Below are 14,680 nucleotides of genomic sequence, written 5' to 3'. Positions count from 1 at the left end.
CTCATCATCATTTTCCAATTTCAAAAAATAAATATCAGAAATAGCCTCGCTTCTTTATAAATTAACTTATTTCTACTTTATTCAGTTCCCATTTCACTTCAAAATGTCTAAATTTATCTCCATGCTGCTGGTGCATTTGGAAATTTTTCAAGATATGGGACAGATGGATGATTTGTATTAGATATAAAAACTTGATAGCTTGGTAGTTAGCCCCATACATTTGGCTTTGTTTCTTTAGCTTTAAAAACAATGGCAATTAGAAAGTGTAGATACCATTTACTCCCAGTATTTCATGTAACAAGATGTTTTCAACAGCTTAAATAATTCATCCTTAAGCCTAAGTAGGGAAAGGGAGACTGTGTAGCAGCCCAAAATGTTTAAAAACATGACTGGGCTGTATGAGATTTACAGAAGAGGAATTATTTAGGGCCAGGTTAATAGAGGTTTCTGAGGTTCATTTTAGAGCCAGGTGGAAACTTGGTGGCCAATACAATGCCAATGAATTTAATGTAGCCAGCAGACCTAATGTCAGCAGTTTTGTTTGACCGGCACAGTGCTATATTTGTTTTCGTTCTAATTTATATGCACTCAGAGAGGATCAGCAGTCTCTTCTCCACTACTCCCTATTATATCACATCCGGTAGGTTTCCACATTGTGTTGGCCCAGCCCCTGAATGCATTTGAGTTTGCCATCCCTAGTATGATAGGTGCAGCCAGTTGTATATGCTTTGTGTCTTAGTTAAATCTTTGAACATGGGCGTTGGACTCAGCAATCCCTTCATGTTTAGAAAGTGGAAACTTCCAGGTGTGTGTTTTCAGGTTCTAATCTAGCAAATAAAAAATTCCACTTCCCTGATGGCTCAAGCCAAATGCAAAATAATATCCCCTTGGCTTAATGAGCTAGAATTCAGTAAGTTTTCTCTCCTCAATTGCAACCTAGAGTAGCATATACTTATGGCTTAAGACCGTTAGGACCCACACCAACCACATGGCTAGGAAATTCCATTTTAGAAACAACAAATGTCCGTTATAACAAGACATATAAGAAGCTTGGAACAGAATATTTTAAATCTAGAAAATCTAGGACATTCTTGAGACATGATGCATCTTTTTCTGACTTTGTGATTTTTCTTGGCATGTTAAAAAAAGGCATGATTCTTTCTAAAATTGACATATTTGAGAATATGAGCAGTGTCATTAAACTCAACTCATGTTTAGAAGTGCCCATAATATAAATATCTAGTTGTAAACCCTCAGTGTTACTGTTGAGTTGTTTGTTGCGTAGTGGGTGGGTGGTTTGAGATTTTTTAAAAAATAAATTCTCAGGTTGAAATTAGCTCTGTTTCCTCAGATTGCTCATTTTTAATTTGCCAACATTAGATAAGTAATTTTACATTATGGACCACTTTTCTTCTCACAGGAGCAGTGCAAGGACATTTCTCAATACAATGCCAACTGCCACAAGTCAAATCCACCTCTGGAACAAAAGGTCCAGGTTATTAATTTATAAGTGGCCTTGATCATATGAGCACAATAACAGCAGTTGTTACCCTTTTTCTCCCTAGTGAAAGCAAGGGAGAAATTCCATTAACTTACTTAAAGAATATTAGTTGCAAGTCTCAGTCTTAGTAACTGAGTCTAGCCCAGAACGTAATGATGTCTCCTATACAGAAAACATCACAGAAGTGATTATATGTCAGGGTCTGAAAAGCTATATTGCAGGTTAATAGAATTCTTGAGGGAATTTAAGAATTTTATTTTATTTTTTTAGTGGGATACTGTTATGAGTCAAAAACTAGAGACCTAAGATCAGCAGTTTTCTAGGCATTCAAATCTAGTTAACAATAGAGACATAATTCTTGGAATGCCATTTGGAATTGCATTTTCATGACATGATGTAAGAGGGCTAAGAAGCTCTGAATTTTAATCTGTAAATGATGATGTATGCTTTTGAAGGGAGAAGCTTAGCAACAGGATCCTTTGAATCACATTTTAAAAAGATGATTGAAAACAACTAGGGTCATACCTGAGAATAAACAGCCAACCATCTGACTTGAAATGACTCTCTGTCCCTGTATTTATTCCTCCACGTGCCTGAAATATCTGCTCTGGTAAGGATCACTGCTTTGAGTTAATGTATTATCTGCAGGGTAAGGGCAAATGCAGTGATAAAATAGTAAAATTGGGAAAAGGACTGGCTGGGAGTTAGGAGGCTGTGTTAATCTTATCCTTGATGTGTTTGTTATACATTTATCCTCTATAAGTATTACACATTTATAGCTCGGTTTCCTGGCTATAAAAATGAAATGGGATTGGGTAAATTAACCTAAAGTTCCCTTCCAACTCTGCTTGTTTGAGGAGAGTGACATATTAACACCAATTAGTTTGTTAGATTAACTCACTCTCTTGAAGACCCCCAAGAGTGTTAAACGTAGAACAAAAATATTTCAATTTGGGGATTTCAGGAGATCTAGACCAGTACTATGCAATAGAGATATAATGCAAATCACATATGTAATCTTAAATTCTATAATAGCTGCATTTAAAAATTAAGAGAAACACGTGGAATCAGTGTATCCAAAATAGTATCATTTTAACATGTAATCAATATAAAATATTAAGATATTTTACATTCTTTTTTCTTACTAAGTCATCAGAATTTAGTGTATATTTTCTACTTATGACATATCTCAATGCAGATTGACCACATTTCACATGTTCTGTAGCTACCTGAGGCTAGTGGCTACTGTACTGGTTAGCATATATATTGACCATGCAAACTGCTTAAAAGTCAGTTAGGAATTAGGAGGTCTGATAACAGGCCCAGGTAGATATTATGCTTAATTTAAGAGGTGGAAAGTGAGCTGATAGGCAGCTATTGTGCACCTATAAAGCTTTACAATGGTTTGCACATGGTGTCCATTTGGATTTAGCACTTGCCTATTGCTGTACCAGTAGTTTAATATTTTGATTATTACTGCTGGTTGGGGATACAATAAAGAGGAGACCACCTGGTATGAATGATGTTGCCTATAGCCTTGTAGTGTCCTTTTTCATATCAGTAACTTTTGAGATAGGAGAAAACCAAATACATTTCCCTCATAAAGAAAGTTTTCATGAAAACAATGTAAATTGCCTCCTTTCTGGTTCCTGTAGACTTTTTGGTAAATGACCCTCCCCATTGCTTCTGTTAGTTTGCTGACTGCTGCTGCTGAATCCTTTCCTGGGCTAACCTCTAGAATTGGAACAATGAAATGGGGTGTGTATTTTGTTTTTCCCTTTTTATTTTTACCCAGAGTACTTTATCTCTGTCTAACTACATTAGATTTTTTTCCTAATATATTCTTTTTTAATCCCCCCCCCAATTTACACCAAGTTAGCCAGCATACAGTGCAACAATGATTTCAGAAGTAGGCCCCCCAACACCCCCAACTCTTTCAGCCCGTCCCCCCTCCCACAACCCCTGCAGTAACCTTCTGTTTGTTCTCCATATTTAAGAGTCTTTTTTTAACATTTATTTATTATTGAGAGACAGAGAGAGACAGAGCATGAGCAGGAGAGGGGCAGAGAGAGGAGGAGACACAGAATCCGAAACAGGCTCCAGGCTCTGAACTGTTAGCACAGAGCCTGACGCAGGGCTCGAACCCACAAACTGCGAGATCATGACCTGAGCTGAAGTCAGATGCTTAACCGACTGAGCCACCCAAGTGCCCCTAAGAGTCTCTTGTGTTTTTGTCTGCCTCCCTGTTTTTATATTATTTTTGTTTCCTTTTCCTTATGTTCATCTGTTTTTGTCTCTTAAATTCCTCATATGAGTGAAGCCATATGATATTTGTCTTTCTCTGACTAATTTCACTTAGCTTAATACCCTCCAGTTCCATCCATGTAGTTGCAAATGGCAAGATTTCATTCTTTTTGATTGCCGAGTAATACTCCATTGTGTGTGTGTGTGTGTGTGTGTGTGTGTGTGTGTGTGTGTGTATATATATATATATATATATATATATATATACCACATCTTCTTTATCCATTCATCCATTGATGGACATTTGGGCTCTTTCCATACTTTGGCTATTATTGATAGTGTTGCTATAAACATTGGAGTGCACGTATCCCTTCAAAACAGCACACTGGTATCCCTTAGATAAATACCTAGTAGTGCAATTGCTGGGTTGTAGGGCAGTTCTATTTTTTTAGTTTTTTGAGGAACCTCCATACTGTTTTCCAGAGTGGCTACACCAGATTGCATTCCCACCAGCAGTGGAAAAGAGATCCTGTTTCTCTGCATCTTCATCAGTATCTGTTGTTGACTGAGTTGTTCATTTTAGCCATTCTGACTGGTGTGAGGTGGTATCTCATTGTGGTTTTAATTTGTACTTCCCTTATGATGAATGATGTTGGGCGTTTTTTCATGTGTCAGTTGGCCATCTGGGTGTCTTCTTTAGAGAAGTGTCCATTCATGCTTTTTGCCTGTTTCTTCACTGGATTCTTTGTTTTTTTGGGTGTTGAGTTTGATAAGTTCTTTGTAGATTTGGATACTAACCCTTTATCTGATATGTCATTTGTAAATATCTTCTCCCATTCTGTCGGTTGCCTTTTAGTTTTGCTGATTGTTTCCTTCGCTGTGCAGAAGCTTTTTATTTTGATGAGGACCCAGTAGTTCATTTTTCTTTTGTTTCCCTTGCCTCCGGACACGTTTGAGTAAGAAGTTGCTGTGGCCAAGATCAAAGAGGTTTTTGCCTGCTTTCTCTTCGAGGATTTTGATGGCTTCTTGTCTTACATTTAGGTCTTTCATCCATTTTGAGTTTATTTTTGTGTATGGTGTAAGAAAGTGGACCAGGTTCATTCTTCTGCATGTCGCTGTCCAGTTTTCCCAGTACCACTTGCTGAAGAGACTGTCTTTATTCCATTGGATATTCTTTCCTGCTTTGTAAAAGATTAGTTGGCCATACATTTGTGGGTCCATTTATGGGTTCTCTATTCTGTTCCATTGATCTGAGTGTCTTTGTGCCAGTATGTACTGTCTTGATGATTACAGCTCTGTAACCCAGTTTGAAGTCCGGGATTGTGATGCCTCCTGCTTTGGTTTTCTTTTTCAAGATTGCTTTGACTATTCAGGGTCTTTTCTGGTTCCATACACATTTTAGGGTTGTTTGTTCTAGCTCTGTGAAGAATGCTGGTATTATTTTGATAGGGATTGCATTGAATATGTAGATTGCTTTGGGTAGTATCGACTGTTTAACAATATTTGTTCTAACTCTCTAGGAGCATGGAATCTTTTTCCATTTTTTCGTGTCTTCAATTTCTTTCATAAGCTTTCGATAGTTTTCAGTGTATAGATTTTTCACTTCTTTGGTTAGATTTATTCCTAGGTATTTTATGGTTTTTGGTGCAGTTGTAAGTGCGATCGATTCCTTGATTTCTCTTTCTGTTGCTTTAATTATTGGTGTATACGAATGCAACCTGTGCATTGATTTTATATCCTGCAACTTTGCTGCTTTCACCGATCAGTTCTAGCAGTTTTTAGGTGGAATCTTTTGGATTTTCCATATAGAGTATCATGTCATCTGCGAAGAGTGAAAGTTTGACCTCCCCCTGCTGACTTGGATGCCTTTTATTTCTTTGTATTGTCTGATTGCTGAGGCTAAGACTTCCAATACTGTGTTGAATAACAGTGGCAAGAGTGGACACCCCTGTTTTGTTCCTGACCTTAGGGGGAAAGCTCTCAGTTTTTCCCCATTGAGGATGATATTCACGTTGAGTCTATCATATGTGGTCTTTATGATCTCGAGGTATGATCCTTTTATCCCTACTTTCTTGAGGTTTTTTATCAAGGAAGGATGCTGTATTTTGTCAAATGCTGTCTCTGCATCTATTGAGAGGATCATATGGTTCTTGTCCTCTCTTATACTGATGTGATCAATTATATTGATTGTTTTGCAGGTATTGAATTAGCCCTGCATCCCAGGTATAAATCCCCCTTGGTCATGGTGAATAATTTTTTTAATGTGTTGTTGGAGCCAGTTGGCTAATATCTTGTTGCATCCATGTTCATCAGGGAAATTGGTCTATTGTTCTGCTTTTTAGTGGGGTCTCTGTCTGGTTTTGGAATCAAAGTAATGCTGGCTTCATAGAAAGAGTTTGGAGGTTTTCCTTCCATTTCTATTTTTTGGAACAGCTCTTTCAAGAGAATAGGTGTTAACTCTTCCTTAATGTTTGGTAGAATTCCCCTGGAAAACCATCTGACCCTGGAGTCTTTTTTTGGGGGGAGCTTTTTGATTACTAATTCTCTTCCTTTACTGGTATGGTCTGTTCAAATTTTCCATTTCTTCCTGTTTCCGTTTTTGTAGTGTCTATGTTTCTAGGAATTTGTCCATTTCTTCCAAATTGCCCATGTTATTTGCATATAATTGCTGGTAATATTTTCTTATTATTGTTTGTATTTCTGCTGTGTTAGTTGTGATCTCTTCTGTTTCATTCTTGATTTTATTTGGGTCCTTCCTTTTTCTTATCACTTTTGTTAATTCTTTCAAAGAACCAGCTTCTGGTTTAATTGATCTGTTCTGTGTTTTTTTTTTTTTTGATAGTTTTGATTTCTACTCTAATCTTTATTATTTCCTGTCTTGTGCTGTGTTTTGGGTTTTATTTGCTGTTCTTTTTCCAGCTCTTCAAGGTGTAAGGTTACGTTGTGTTTCTGAGACCATTCTTCCTTACTTAAGAAGGCCTGAATGGTTGTACACTTCCCTCTTATGACATGTTGGCTGTGTCCCAGAGGTTTTGGGCTGTGGTGTTATCATTTTCCTTGGCTTCCATGCACTTTTTAATTTCCTCTTTAATTCTTGGTTAGCCTATTCATTCTTTACTAGGATATGCTTTAGTTTCCAAGTATTTTTTGTCTTTCCAAATTTTTTCTTGTGGTTGATTTCCAGTTTCATAGCATTGTGGTCTGAAAATATGCATGGTGTGATCTCGATCTTTTTGTACTTGTTGAGGGCTGTTTTGTGTCCCAGTATGTGGTCTATTCTGGAGAACATGCCATGTGCACTGGAAAAGAATGTATATTCTGCTACTTTAGGATGAAGTGTTCTGAATATATCTGTTAAGTCCATCTGGTCCCATGTGTCACTCAAAGCCATTGTTTCCTTGTTGATTTTCTGATTAGATGATCTGTCCATTGCTGTGAGTGGGGTGTTGAAGTCTCCTACTATTATGGTTATTATCAATGAGTTTCTTTATGTTTGTGATTAATTGATTTATATATTTGGGTGCTTCACATTTGGAGCATAAATGTTTACAATTGTTAGGTCTTCTTGGTGGATAGACCCCATAATTATTATATAATGCCCTTCTTTATCTCTTGTTACAGTCTTTATTTTAAATTCTAGATTGTCTGATATAAGTATGGCTATTACGGCTTTCTTTTGTTGACAATTAGCATGATAGATGGTTCTCCATCTCCTTACTTTCAATCTGAAGGTGTCTTTAGGTCCCAAGTGGGTATCTTGTAAACAGCATATAGGTGGATCTTTTCTTCTTACCCATTCTTATCCATGTCTTTTGATTGTATTATTTAGTCCATCGACCTTTAGAGTGAGTACTGAAAGATATGAATTTATGCCATTATGTTGCTTATAATGAGTACTGAAAGATATGAATTTATTGCCATTATGTTGCTGGGAAGCTTTTAATCCCTCCTCTTATTTTGAATGACAGTCTTGCTGGATAAAGAATTCTTGCTGCATTTTTTTTCCAATTTAGTACATTAAATATAATCTGCCACTCCTTTCTGGCCTGCCAAAGTTTCTGTGGATAGGTCTGCTGCAAACCTGATTTGTCTTCCCTTGTAGGTTAAGGAATTTTTTCCCCTTGCTGCTTTCATGAGTCTCTCCTTGCCTGAGTATTTTGTGAATTTGACTATGATATGCCTTGTTGATGGTCAGTTTTTGGTGACTCTAATGGGAGTCCTCTGTGCTTCCTGGATTTTGATATCTGTGTCTTTCCCCAAGTTAGGAAAGTTTTCTGCTATGATTTGCTCACATAACCCTTCTACTCCTTTTTCTGTGTCTTCATCTTCTGGGACCCCTATGATTCTAACGTTGTTCTTTTTTAAGGAGTCACTGATTTCTCTAATTCTTAAATTGTGCTCTTTTGCATTAGTCTCCCTCTTTTTTTCTGTTTCATTATTCTCTGTGAGGTTGTCCTCTTTATCGCTGATTCGCTGCTCTGCCTCATCCATCCTTGCTGCTGTGGCAACCATTTGAGATTACAGCTCAGTTATAACATTTTTTATTTCATCCTGACTAGCTTTTACTTCTTTTATCTCCACAGAAAGTGTCTAATATATTTTAGACTCCAGCTAGTATTCTTATTATTATGATTCTAAATTCTGGTTCAGACATCTTCTTGTATCTGTGTTGGTTAAGTCCCTGGCTATCGTTTCTTCCTGCTTTTTCTTTTGGGGTGAATTCATGAATTTCATCATTTTGAAGGAAGAAAAGGAATTAATGAGATAGAAAAATTAAAATAAAAATATTAAAATTAAAAAATTAAAAACACACACAAAAATCAAATAAATGATGCTAGATCATAGGTGTGTTTTTGTCTGGGTGTTGACAGGGGCTTGATAGATTAGAGAGAAATGTGGGGGAGGGGAAGGAAATCATTTGAAAATTTGAAAAAATGAATACAATGAAATAGAATAAAATCAAATGATGGAAGTAAAATAGAATTTGAAAAACTTACAAAAAAGTAAAAAATATATAGCATAAAAAAATTAAAAGTATTTTTAATAAAAATTGAAAATAAAAATATTTTTTTTCTTTCTGTGTTCAAGAAGAAGAAAAGAAATGAAAAAGAGAAAATAAAATTGAATAGATGGACTAGTGAGCAGACTGAAATAAGATTGAAATTATTTCATTTTCCCCTAGAAGTCAAACTATGAAGCGCTTTATAATCCATTAACTAAGCAGGCAGAGAGACTTTTGGTGTTCATGAAGAGCGAAGTTGGCCCAGTTGGGTGGGGCTTAGTGTAACGGCTCTGTTCCCCACTAGATGGCGCTGCTTAGCTTACTGGGGTGGATTGTTGTGGCGCTTGTAGATGTGTATGTGGATGCGCGGGAAGGGTGAAAATGGCATCACCCAGGTACCCAGTCTCTGCTATCATAACTCTGTTCTCCCCAATCAGCAATCATGCACCTGTCCTTTGTCTCCAGCTTCTGTCCACTCCCCGCTTTTGCACTGTCCCTGAGCAAGCCCCAAGCAACACCTCCCTCCTGAGTTTTATCTCAGATGTGGCTGTTTTCCTGACCCCTTACTTCTGAGGGACTGCAGCTTTGACCTATTCTGCCCCTCTGTGGGAGGGTCTCACTGAGTAATGGCTGGGTGCCAGCCATACCCAGGAGCATTTGCAGGACCGTGCTGCTGCCGATGCCCAGAGACTGTGGCTGGGTGCCAGCCCATCCCAGAAAAAGTTCACGTGATTGTGTGGCAGCAGCACTTCAGGGATTATGGAAAATCACAACACACATCTGGCACCAGGCTTCACCCTTAACAACCTTGTTCCAGTACCAGTGAATGTGGTTGTTCTCCCAGGTCCATTGGTGCCTTTACCTGGTCGGGGGGGTTGGGGCACACAGCCTCTACCAGATGTCTTCCCAGCAGGGGAACTGACTCTCCCCATGTGGCCTGAAGACCCCCAGACTTTACCCTGCTCCTGAGGATTTGTCCTTCTCCCCAGAGCACCACCAGGTATCGAACTGCAGAGTTTCAGTCTTTGCACCCCCCCCCATTCATAGAGTCTTAATGAAATTTAAATCCTCTCCTTTCTTCTTTCTCCCTTTTTAGTTCAGTCCTTGCAGCTGTTTCCACTTTTCCACTTTCTCTCCAGCTGCTTTTTGTGGGGGGATTTCCCATATTCTCCCCCCAACTCCGTCCTCTCTTCACATGCAAAAACAACTCCCTGCCCTCTGTGGCTTCACTCTACCCCCAGTTCACCTCTCCCCACCACATAGCTGCTGAGCTCTGTGGTTCAGATTGTGCAGATTGTTGGCTTAATCCTCAAATCAGTTTTCTAGGTGTGCAGGATGGTTTAGTGTTGATCTGGCTGTATTTCATGAATGCGAGATGCAAGAAAAACTTCCATGCTGTTCTGCCAACTTGGCTCCTCCTTCCTATCATATTCTAGAAGAATATGTATGCTTTTGATGTAAGAGTTTTAAATTTTAAGTTCTTGATCTGAGATGAAGAGTCTTTTGAGTTGGGGGGCTGGACAGGCTATTGAGATTGTGTAGGTGTTTCTAGTTAAAAATTACTCAATAGACTTATAATGAAAATATAAACTGTTCTTTAATTTTTTTTCTGGAAATATTAGGAAAAAAACCATATGCAAGCCAAGAGATGTTTGCTATAGGAATTTTCAGCACAGCATTCTTTGGAAGACTAGAAATTGGTTCTACTTGTGTCATAGACATTTTTCAGGAACACTCAATAATTTGTCTACTTATGTTCCTCCTGGAGGTTCTGCTCACACACACAGCAAGGAATGTGCAAGGTGCTTTCACAGCAGGTTTCTTCCCTGACCAGGTCTGGCCTTTGGCAAAATTGTGAAATAAGTAAACCATGGCTGGTTTTCCCATTTGCCTTTAGTGTCCTATTCCCCATTTTCTGGTTCACCTTTTCCTCCCAAGGATCAGTATTGTGTCTTCTTTCATATATGTTGTTTCTAAGTAGCTCTCACCTATTTAGAGAATCCTGGAAGGTTTACAGCTGGAAAGTGGCCCCACCCCCTCATTTTGCCTATGTGGAACCTGAGACCTGGAGGGAGCAAGGGACTTAGACAAGGTATGGTTGCTTGGTGTTCTGACTCCACTGGTTGGAAGATGCTTTATCAAGACAAGCTCAAAATTGGACACAGAACCAGTAAGATCGTAGCTTATGGTACTTCCCATTTAAAGGGACATTTGAACTGAGAATACAGAATGTGTAAAACTACTTTAAGCTCAAAAGGCAATTAATAAATCTCAGGGATGAAATGTCATGGAAGATTAGTGGGGAAGGTATTTTAAAGCCAAAGTCTTTCAAAGCCTCCTCAAACCTACTTTAAATGTTTCCTGGAAAGACTGACCCTGTTTCCCTATGACCCTTTTTGGAGCTGTGAGTCTAGCAAACAAGTTGTAGTGAAGACTCTGGGAATGTGCTGCTGAGGGTTACCTTGTATGACTTTAGGGAATTCCAATATAAGGAGAAGTATAAACAAGATATAAACCAAAAGATTAACAGCATGACTTATAAAAATGTTGCCATAACAGACTAAACTTTTGTTTTAGATGTGAGCTCCATAACGAAAAATTTGGTGAGGGACAAGAGGGACAAACTTTTCTTTTAATGTTTTTATTTATTTTAGAGACAATGAGAAAGCACAAGTTACATAGGGGCAGAGGGAGAGCGAGACAGGATCCAAAGTGGGCTCGGAGCTGACAGCACAGAGCTGATGCGGGGCTCAAACTTACAAACTCTAAGATCATGACCTGAGCTGAAGTCAGATGCTGAGCCAACTAAGCCACCCAGGCATCCCAAGAGACAAACTTTTATTCCACAAGAGTTAAATTTAATTATTTGTCCAGATAAATCTCTAGCTCAAATTACTTACCTTGAGTTTGTAGAAATTTGACATCATATCCCTGTGTTTCAAAAGAAAATATCTTTTCCATTTTTTTAAAGCAAAAATTTTAATATTTTTTAACTTTTTAATTTCATTTTTGAGAGACAGAGCATGAATGGGGGAAGAGCAGAGAAAGAGGGAAAGACAGAATCTGAAGCAGGCTCCAGGCTCTGAGCTGTCAGCACAGAGCCTGATGCAGGGCTCAAACCCATGAGCTGTGAGATCATGACCTGAGCCCAAGTCAGGCACTTAACCAACTGAGCGACCCAGGCACCCCTAAAGCAAACATTTTAATCCCATTAACCCGGAGTGAATTTTCTTTTACAGTTAACTTTATACTTGTCTGCTGTCAAATCCCTCACACAAGGCCAAGTTGTGTAGAGCCATTGGGAATAGGCATAACTGGAGCCCCCAGAGCCAGAAGCCTTGTGGATTACAGTTCTCTGTGGGATTGCCCCATTGGTGGATTGGAACTAAACAATTGGAACTAAACACTTCTTAAATATTCCACAGAGAAAATAAAATGTGTACTACTTTCTAAGTAAGTTTTTGGGCTTTTAAATTAAGAATTTTGAGTTAAATTTTTTAAAAAGAGATAGAAATCTGTGTACTAATACAGACTGAGCTTATAGAAAGGGTTTGAGAGCTAGAGAAACAAAGAGAGAGGTAGGAGGTAGCAGTGTTTTAAAAATTATTTCTCAGCAGAAATCAAGGAATTAAGGTATATTCTCCTTAACAACCCAAGTGTTTTTCTTTTCCACCAAAGATGGAGTTGCTGTCCTGCAAAAATAAAAAGCAGTACAGGGGATCCGCCCTCTCATTCCTGGAAGCCAGGTGGGCCCTGAGGAGGGCAGTAGCAAGACCAGAAGGTAGGAGAGGGTCCAATGATGGCCATTCAGCTCTCCTTTCTTTCTAAATGACCCACGGGAGAACTCTTTAGAAGCAGTGTATTAGGGCTGAGTTACCACCTGGCAAAGATGAAATGCCATAGGAATATCTGGACTGGGAGGCCCAAGAGCAAAAGAATGAAGACAATGAAGCTCTGTATAAATCCAGTCCTTTTTTGTCTATATTAAAGCCCTCTGACCTCTTCCACTTATTATTATATAAAAGCAAGCTTTTTGTTTTAAAATTTTTTGAAATAGAAGTCACAAATTCCATTTAGAGAACAATAGAGCCAAACAGTAGACTGAAATGGAAAAATGGAATTCAAGTTTCCTCACATTTTCCCAGAAAGCCACAAATACAAACTATACAAATTGAAATGTGTGTATTTGCTATATTTAGGCAGTGGGTTACCACTACATGCTAAAGCCTAATATGGGAGTAACATAGAGAAAAAATTCTTTTAAAAATTTATTTTTTTTAAATGTTAAGTCCTAGCATAGCTTTCAGATAAGAACTTACAGAAAGCTGTCTTGAATGTAATTGCTGTCTTAAGTTAGCAGTTAGTAGTTGATGAGCCAGCTTTTCAAGGAGAAAGTCTCTTCAAATCAATTCTACCATAATTCCATAGAATGAAAAGTAGAGATGAACAGTATTTATTTGAAAAGCAGTTACTTCAAGAGTTCCTTCTTGCATTGTTTGCTTGTTTTTAGTTTTTAGTTTATTTGCTTTCCATTGTAAAAATCTAGTAGTGTTTTGCTATGTACATGACATTATTGATTTTCTCCTCATTTCATTTTAAAATGGCCTTTTACCCTTCCTGTGTGAGAAAGGGAAATGTCAGGAGAAAATGTGTTCAGGATTTGATTGCTAGAGCAGTGAGGTCTGAATGTAAAAGGCAGTATTAAGTTAAAATTGCCAGCACAGTGTTATTTTCATTCAGATTGTTACTACTGTATTCATGTATCAGAAATCAAAAGGAGACAGTGTACTGTTAAATGAAATAAATGGTATGCAGAGCTCAAGAGAAAATAAACTGTTTGATCAGATACATGTAAATTTATATGTGGATCTGATTAAACTTCTTTTCAAATAAAATCAATACTTGGGTTTTTGTTTTGTTTTGTTTTTGTTTCTTTTAGTAGGCAGTTAACATTCAACCTAAGCAACAGCTTGCTTCCCTTAGACATGATATTTTTCATTCCTCCCTAGTAGGCATTGCTGCTAGTGAAAAGGGATATTGTTTTCCACATACTGGGAAGTATTGTTATAGGTAATTAAAGACCAACTGTTTAGGGGCGCCTGGGTGGCTCAGTTGTCTAAGCATCCAACTTCAGCTCAGGTCATGATCTCGTGGTCTGTGGGTTCGAGCCCCACATCAGGCTCTGTGCTGACATTTCAGAGCCTGGAACCTGCCTCAGATTCTGTGTTTCCCTCTCTCTCTGCCCCTCCCATACTCATGCTGTGTCTCTCTCACTCTCAAAAATGAATAAATGTTAAAAAAAATTAAAAGACAAACTGTTTAATAAGCTAATATAGCAAACAATAAAAAAAGTCATCAGGAGGTTACAGACTGAAAAAAGAACTTTGTTTTTGTAGAAAAAGTAGCCATTAATCATATGAATTTTGTTTGGTTGTTGAAGGTCACAGAAGTCTTCATGAAAGTAGCAAATCTTAAGAATAAAATGAAAGGAGAGAGCTTACTAAATAGACAAAGCCACAAAAACAATGTGTAGATGCTTTTCTGTAGGGAGTAGCTATTGGACTTGTATTTGATAAAATCCCATCTCAAATTATTTTGATAGCTAATCTATTCACACTGTTGGAGAATTCCTAAGGACAGAAGCTGAGCATATTGCCTAGAAATGTCTTAGAAGTTATCTGAGAATGAATCAGCATAAACTAAGACAAAAATTTTAGTAACTTGGACAAAGGCAGCAAACTGTCCCTGAGGTACATCTTCTTATTCTCAAAATATCTTTGCCCTTCTTAATGGAAGAAACATACCTGAAAGTGCTACATAACAAAGAGTGAATAATAATTTAGGAAAATTAAAAAATGCCATACTTATTAGTTAGTGTCAGTGTCAGCAGCAGTCCACCTGACCCCAAGACTAATCTTTTCACTGCCACAGGG

The 14,680-nt window shown here is 37.9% G+C and overlaps 1 protein-coding gene across 5 annotated transcripts in view; it reads left to right on the top strand.

Annotated features, from left to right (window-relative positions):
* PSD3 (pleckstrin and Sec7 domain containing 3) overlaps nt 1-14,680 on the top strand; it is a 734,808-nt gene that overhangs the window by 692,374 nt on the left and 27,754 nt on the right. For 3 of the 5 annotated variants that reach the window (XM_042983312.1, XM_042983314.1, XM_042983315.1), the window contains one exon: nt 1,421-1,489. The exons of the other annotated variants lie outside the window; for them this stretch is intronic. In XM_042983312.1, the coding sequence (XP_042839246.1) occupies nt 1,421-1,489 (69 nt within the window). The remainder of the gene's footprint in view (nt 1-1,420; nt 1,490-14,680) is intronic. 5 annotated transcript variants of the gene reach the window in all.

Source organism: Panthera tigris, chromosome B1 (assembly GCF_018350195.1).
Source record: "Panthera tigris isolate Pti1 chromosome B1, P.tigris_Pti1_mat1.1, whole genome shotgun sequence".
Lineage (NCBI taxonomy): Eukaryota > Metazoa > Chordata > Mammalia > Carnivora > Felidae > Panthera > Panthera tigris.
This window is presented reverse-complemented; position numbering and strand designations above follow the sequence as displayed.